We start from the raw sequence: 7,208 nt of genomic DNA on the forward strand, positions 1-7,208 counted from the left end.
AATTTACAAGTCAGAGAGAGCAAAAATACACTAGAGAAATTGAGTGGACCTTAATATTTTTTGTTATGTATACTGTAGTCTCAAGCAAAAATTACATCAGGTATTTTGCCCTGCACAAGGGAGATCTAACATTCACCGATTGTAACAAAGAAATGAATGAATACTAAATACACAGAAGATTGGCAACCCAAAACAATTTTTCAAGAACATGATCCCTACCTACTTATGATACAATGATACCTGTACTTATATTCGATGTCACCCTAACCCCCACTGTACCTTGAAGTAGACCAAAAAATAGTTCCTAAACAAGCCATGGAAGCCAAGCAAAACATCAAAGAAATATACACAATGTAAAGCTTTCTACAAATTTGACTATGGTGTAATTGCAGACAAAACTGCACAAAAGGAATAACTCTCAAAGTAGGAGTATGATCATTTAATTTCTTAACTAAAAGAACCCAAAGAGTAATAACCAACCAAATAAAATGTCTTATCGTCACCTGTGAAATGCTGTCTCCCAGTATACCGTACTTCCTCCAGTACTTTTTTTCATTCTCACATCAGATATAAATAAGGAGACAAACTTTGCAAACCACACTAGGATTTTTATGAGTTGAAGCTGCACACAACATAGAAAACCTCGAAACTGATTATACCAAATCATTAAATAGGCTACAGGAAACAACATGATATTCAATAAACACATTCCAGCTCCTTTGTCATGTTAAGAAATCAGAACAAGAGCCATATAAATAATGCAAACACCCTTTGGTTACTTTGTGAAGGTTCTGAGGATCAATGTCACCACTTCAACGTGCCTTGTTTGTGGTCTGCTATATAAAAAAATGCAACTGAAAGACCCAAGAACTATCATTTCAGAAGAGATTACTGTACATTTAAAGAACAATAAAGTAGCTGTTACAACTGTAAGAAAAATGACAGATTGGACAACAAGAATCTTTCAAAACAAAACAAAAATGCCAAACCAATGATGATGCTTTTTATTAAGACACTAATGCTATTTATATTGGAATATTATTGCACATAATATAGTCTCATTAAAAGCTGAAGTTTCTGACCTGGAGAGCATGCAAAGAACTTTTACTGTCTGAATCCATTTCATAAAATATCTAAATTACTCTGTACACTTTGGTACTGGTGCCAAATTAACAGCACACTAAAATAATTCTCTGCAAGGTCAGTATGCATGGCAGAATGTGCAAAACAACCCCAAAGAAAAAATAAAGTGCACCGAAAATATTAAGAGAATTCTATAAAACTGGGAGCAAAAAACTTTTCAACGCCTTATCTCTAAACTAGCTGATCTCTCTCACTGTTTAAAAGTGAACTTGATAAATGCCTCCAAAGGATACCTGATCGACCAGGCTGTAATTTATGTCTATCTGCAAGCAGTGGCATCCAACAGCCTAGTTGACCAGATCATCAACTACAAGGCCTGGTCAGAGACTGGGCCACGGGGACATTGATCCTCATAACCTTAAAAAATGTAAAATAGCTAAATGCTTGCTTGGAAACCTCAAAACCTTGCAAACAAATTGTACCTGGCACCCAGGTAGAAATGGACTCAATACAGTCAAGCCAAGAGAAACAAACTAAACAATAACCCAAAACCTGTCAATATTATAAATATGGGTACTGTACAGTATATGTAAATATGGAATATTGGGAAGAACAAATGGAACTTGAAAATGTCACCCAAGAAAGTGTAGAAATGTTATTATTAAAGGTAAATATTCCAAGTGGCAATTTTTTCCACCCAGAACTTTATAAGAGCTCATTAAATAAATAAAAAAAATACTTTAACCGAGACTGCCCATCTTGAAGACTATGAAATAGTCAAATGTGGATACTGGAGTACTACTGTATCTTTTTAGGGGTGATGGGAAAACCAGGCTAAAGGGTAGTGTCAGCCTGTGAATCAAAGATACACTCATCTGCTTAACCCCACAAATGATATATGGTGGAAGTGCTGATAATCAAAATTGAGATCCTAAATGTGGTGCTTGTACATAAATCACTGGAGGCAAACCCTCAGTACAGTAGTTTAAAAACCAACTGTTGAAAATAGACTATTGCTTGGAAAACCTCACAAACTCATCCCCAAACATCATCTTGCTTGGGAACTTCAACCTAAGGCACCTAAAATGGAAGAATGTGGCAAATAGTTATATCTGAGAGAATTTCAGAAAGTAGTCTAAATGAAGTCGCACAAATGACCTCTAATGAATGTATGATGTGTCGTAAACCAGCAAATTGCAGAACTTGAAAACAAAACACACTAGGCCTTATTTTCACAAATGATAATGAAATAATCAGGAACAATGATTTCAAATACTGTACCTACTTCTCAGATCACAACATAATGGAAGTTTGGACAAGTAAGGGCAATAGACCTGCACAGCTAGTCCCAAATCTTTGAGAAGGAGAATTCAGCCAATTCAATTTTAATAATAAAAACATTAACTGGGAACTTATAAACAAAGATTTCACAGAAATAAGCTGGGAAGAGCGAGAAAATGCAAACCTAAATCAATGTCTTGAAAATGTTGGCTCTGTAATTCTGAGGTTTACTTAACCCACATACTACCAAAAGAAAAAAATGGAAATTTGAATGACAATGGGGATTCCCTCTGTAGGCAAAGAAAAATAGCTGAAAAACACCTCACCCTATCCCAAGAATGACAAGGAAGGCATTAGAGAAATGGAAATGATTGAACTAAATAAAGCCACAAAAATCTTATAAAATCCAGGAGCGGCAAAGAAAAAGTCCATCAATAAAACAGACAAATCCAAAATACTTTTTTCTCATCGAAAATCTAGAACAAAAACTAGCATTGGGCTCGTGCACAAGGGAAATGGAACTTTCACAGATGACAACAAAGAAATTAGTGAAATCCAGAAGATATAGTATGATTTTATTTTCAGTGAACCCCTGAACACACTGAAGATTGGTAACACAAATGACTTCTTTATGCATGTGATACCAACATCAAATCATGTACCGTATCAGATGTTGCCCTAAGCATATAATTTCATGTTGCTTATAAGGTAAAATACTATTTTTAACATTTTATATTTCAATTGTGTTGTAAAAAACTAAATATTAATAATTTTTAAAAGGCTTTCTAGAAAGCTGTAATTTAGTTCAATGTCTTTTGTTATACTTTTATTAATAAAAAAACAAATACGCAACAGGACTCCCTTTTTCTACAAAACGTTCATTATTATTGTTACCAATTCATTAATTTTTACTTTTTGGGAATTACTAGGTATTTTTAACATGCAATTCCTAAAGTTGTACCATTTAACACAATTCAGAAGTGTTAAAGGTTGCCTTAACAAACTTCTTTAAGAGTTTCTTCAAGTACAGTAATTTCTGTTTCCATAATAGATGGTGAAATGCAAATGCAGTGCTGTACTGTAATAAATTATAATCTGCAGCTCAATATTCCCATGGGCACGAGATAATTGAAGACTATTGTCAATGTGTGTACTTTAAAAAAAGGCTGGCCATCCCTCCTCTTGGTTGTTTTAAAAAAGGTTCTACTATTTGCTGGTTTAAGACAATATTGTCACACATCTGTAAGAAGATATTTTTAAACTTTCTTGAAAGTCAGGGACATCATTTTGTATTGGATTCATTTGTCAAGACTGGATCTATGCTCATACCTTGTTCGCTCATAACCTAAACTTTAATTTTGCACGTCATGCAGTCACCAACATGTCCACATACCTGGGTGCCCTTTACTTTTTGTTTCCATTTTTCTGACATTTGTGAAGATGCTGTCAGAAAGGAAATCCTATTCTTTGCAAACTACTTTTCAGAAATTCTGCTTTCTTAGAAGGAAAGTGTAATTATCGGCGCAAATCCAGAATATTGAATAATTTGCCATTCTTTGTTTTCTTAAAAGCTTCTGGAAAATCGACTGCAAGGCATAATTGGCAATTTATATAATTTGGGAACTCTACTCTTTTATTACATTGCATGCAAGACAAAAAGTGCAGCCATTGCTGTTTATTTCAAGTACGTGTAGGTGGATGCTGTGGGGGGCAGGTACTGTGATTTGGGGTCTGATTTGGGGTCTGAGTTTGGGAGGAATATCACCCCCACTTGTTTAATTGATTTACTGTATGTTACAAATTTTATATCGGGTTTGTTTTCTTGCATTTGTTCTTTTTCCTAATGTTAGTTTGATAGATAACAGGATTGGCTTTTGTATTTGAACACTAGTACTTTAACAACATTTTACACAATCGACTTGAGAATGGTCCAGGACGGACCGAAACGTCGTCGTCCCTTCACCTTCTAGTCTGGTCAACATTTACTCAATGAAATCTGTGGAATAGGAAGAGTACTGCTGAATTTCATATCAAATGTGGAAGATCAGCAGCAGCAAAAGCTAAGTTGGCCAACATAATGGATTTTTCAAATTTGTTTAAGGTTTCATTCAGAACCTTGCATATCATGTACGTCTGACCATTCCTGGAGTATGCAGCTCCAGTATGGTGTCCATATCTAGTCAAGCACAAAACCAACATTCAGAGGAATGCTGCCTGACTAGTCTTGGAGTGTAACAGTTATGAGAAAAGGCAATAGGAATTAAGCTTCACATTGTTGGACGACAAGTTAGGGTAGACATGATTACCACCTACAAAATTCTCAGAGGAAGTGATAGGTTAGATAAGGACAAACTATCTAGCATATGGGCAGTACTCTAACGAGGGAATACAGGTGAAAACTAAGAACCCAAATGAGTCACATATCAGAATTGTTCGTAGTGTGAACACTGAAGTGAGGCGGTGGCGCAGACCTTGTCCAGTTTCAAATATAATAATAATTCATTGTGTCGGGGGACAGGCAACCAGAGTATATATATAATGTTAGGCTTATATCGAGGTCCCACCAAGGTCAAACTACTGACCCTCCCCAGGATGTAACACCACAAAACTAGCTCCTGGGCACTTGTATACTACTAGGTGAACACGATCATTAGACGATAGGAAATGTGCCCAATCATTTCTCCCTGTCCGGGACTTGAACCCGGAATTCACAATTGTGTGTCTGGAACGAACCCAACAGTACTACCGAACGAAGCCCTTAGGCTCAGGCTCTTAGGACCTTAGGCTCAGGAACCTGTATACCAGTTGGTCCTGCCCAGAGGCAGGACCAAAGAGCCAAAGCTCAACCCCTCGAGCTAGTAGGCTAGTACTGAACCTTAAAACAAAAAAATAAGCAATAACACAACCATATTGTAAACTGGACATTAGTAACCAACCCACGAAATGTAACATAACACCACCAGGATATGGGTGTGTGTGCTGGGGGGCGACTTGACCTGACCCCGTCACGCGGGGGTCACGAGGGGGTCATGGGTGCCTCTGGCCCTCATGACCCCCTCCCAGGCAGCCGCCTCATTACCTCATATTACTCTCTCCGTTAACTTCTCACCCGTTACCCATACACAAACATGCCCGGTGTCTACAACCCAAGCGAGGCTCAAACACGGCCAAAATAAGCTAACACTCGGGACTAAGTGAATGACATGAACACTGGGGCGTCAAAATGGCCCCGAAAGGCGGACATAGCTACCTTCTGGGCGGAGGCGGAGTTGGCCGTGGTGGCCGCCGTGCTGGTTGACGGTGCGTCCATCTTCCTGTAACCTTGGCTGGCTTATCCTACGGTCACTTTCAACTTGCCTGCAACACGCACACTTTTAAACACAGTCACTTGTATCTTGCAGCGTAACATCTTAAGACGCAGCAGGTAGCCATTTCGCTACTCCCAGATATCGGCCATAGATTTTATCCGGGTCCATCAGCAAGATCAACAATTGTTACAACATCAAACATATATCTCCGTGTTCTTTGTATATTGGGGAATATTTATTCAATAACAGCGGTACATAAAACACTGTTTTGAGCAGAGAAATCACATTTTAAAAATCCAGAATTTCCTGCCCCTGTACATCAGCTCCATGGAGGAGGGCTCTGAGCTCCGTAGGGGCGGGGATCAGTGGTATAAAACAAATCTACTCAAATAAATTTTAATTTCAAATGCGTCACTTTAGTTTATTAGATAAATTAGTTTTTATATTATTTCCACAGGTTTTATATATTTATTTCTAATAAACAGTTAAATACCTAGAATTCTTTAATAATTTCGTTTCCCACATTCCTTCATAGCTCTTTAGGAGGATCGAGTTGCCAACATGGCTGACGGGATAGTGTTGGATTATGCTAAATGTGAGGACTTGGTGATGGAGGCTGCTTGTGGTGTTAGATAACATCCACAGTGAGATAATTCGGGACGTACATAACCGTTTCGGTTTGATAGGCATTTTTGCGAACCATTTCGTATATTCATATGCGCTGGCGTTTGTTCGCTGCTGTTCTCGTCTTCCAAGACAGTAAAATGAGCCAAAACGAGACAATAGAAGTTGATAAGTTAAGAATATGAATAAATAGATGGCACATGATCATATACTTGTTGCATGTCTTCAAGTAATATGTAAGTTAGCGTCTTGTAATTTGTCCCTATACAATTTAATAAATAAAAAAGTTTTCCTGCCTTAACATCTTTATACAATTTATGATAAGCACATCAACATATCTACATTAAAATCAGTGTGTGTGTATGTAATGGAGGCTGAATTGTACTTAGCGTAGTTTGTATAATTTTATTTGTTTGTTAACTTAGTTTATTTAAAGGCACCCCATACCCATCTTGTGGGCGGTAGTGGAAAGGGTTACAGAGGCACATAATGGGCTCAGGGACTCAGGAAAAGGGGTAGAAATAGCCTAAGTTACTCTATCCCTTTGAGATGTATATCTTTCTTATCTCAATAAATATACTTGAACTTGAACCCCAAAATTAATTTAGCTAAGCAAGTTAGTTTTGATGAGCTAGTTACAATAGTCAATGCACATCGGGGATATTTGGCTAGAATTTCTGGAATCAGATAAGTTTGAATGAAATAAATAATTACACATCTCTCGAAACATTTGTCATATGTCTCTGAATTCGCGTATCTATTCGCATTACTAAATTTCAATACATCCAAGTATTTTGAGTGTGAAATGCTATTATATGTATTTTTGTTGTTTTAATAATATTACGGATTGATGTTTAATTTATTTCGAAATCAAGTTCAAGTATGTTTATTGAGACAAGAAAGAAATACATC

General features: G+C 37.1%; 1 protein-coding gene across 4 annotated transcripts in view; it reads right to left on the reverse strand.

Annotated features, from left to right (window-relative positions):
• The window catches only part of LOC138354936 (enolase-phosphatase E1-like), a 117,191-nt gene extending 111,175 nt beyond the window's left edge, over positions 1–6,016 (reverse strand). For all 4 annotated transcript variants that reach the window (XM_069309453.1, XM_069309452.1, XM_069309455.1 and 1 more), the window contains exon 1: positions 5,615–6,016. In XM_069309453.1, coding sequence (XP_069165554.1) covers positions 5,615–5,674 — 60 coding nt within the window. In that variant the 5' untranslated portion in view covers positions 5,675–6,016. The remainder of the gene's footprint in view (positions 1–5,614) is intronic.
• Positions 6,017–7,208: the final 1,192 nt, after the last annotated feature.

Source organism: Procambarus clarkii, chromosome 65 (assembly GCF_040958095.1).
Source record: "Procambarus clarkii isolate CNS0578487 chromosome 65, FALCON_Pclarkii_2.0, whole genome shotgun sequence".
In the NCBI taxonomy this organism is placed as follows: Eukaryota; Metazoa; Arthropoda; class Malacostraca; order Decapoda; family Cambaridae; genus Procambarus; species Procambarus clarkii.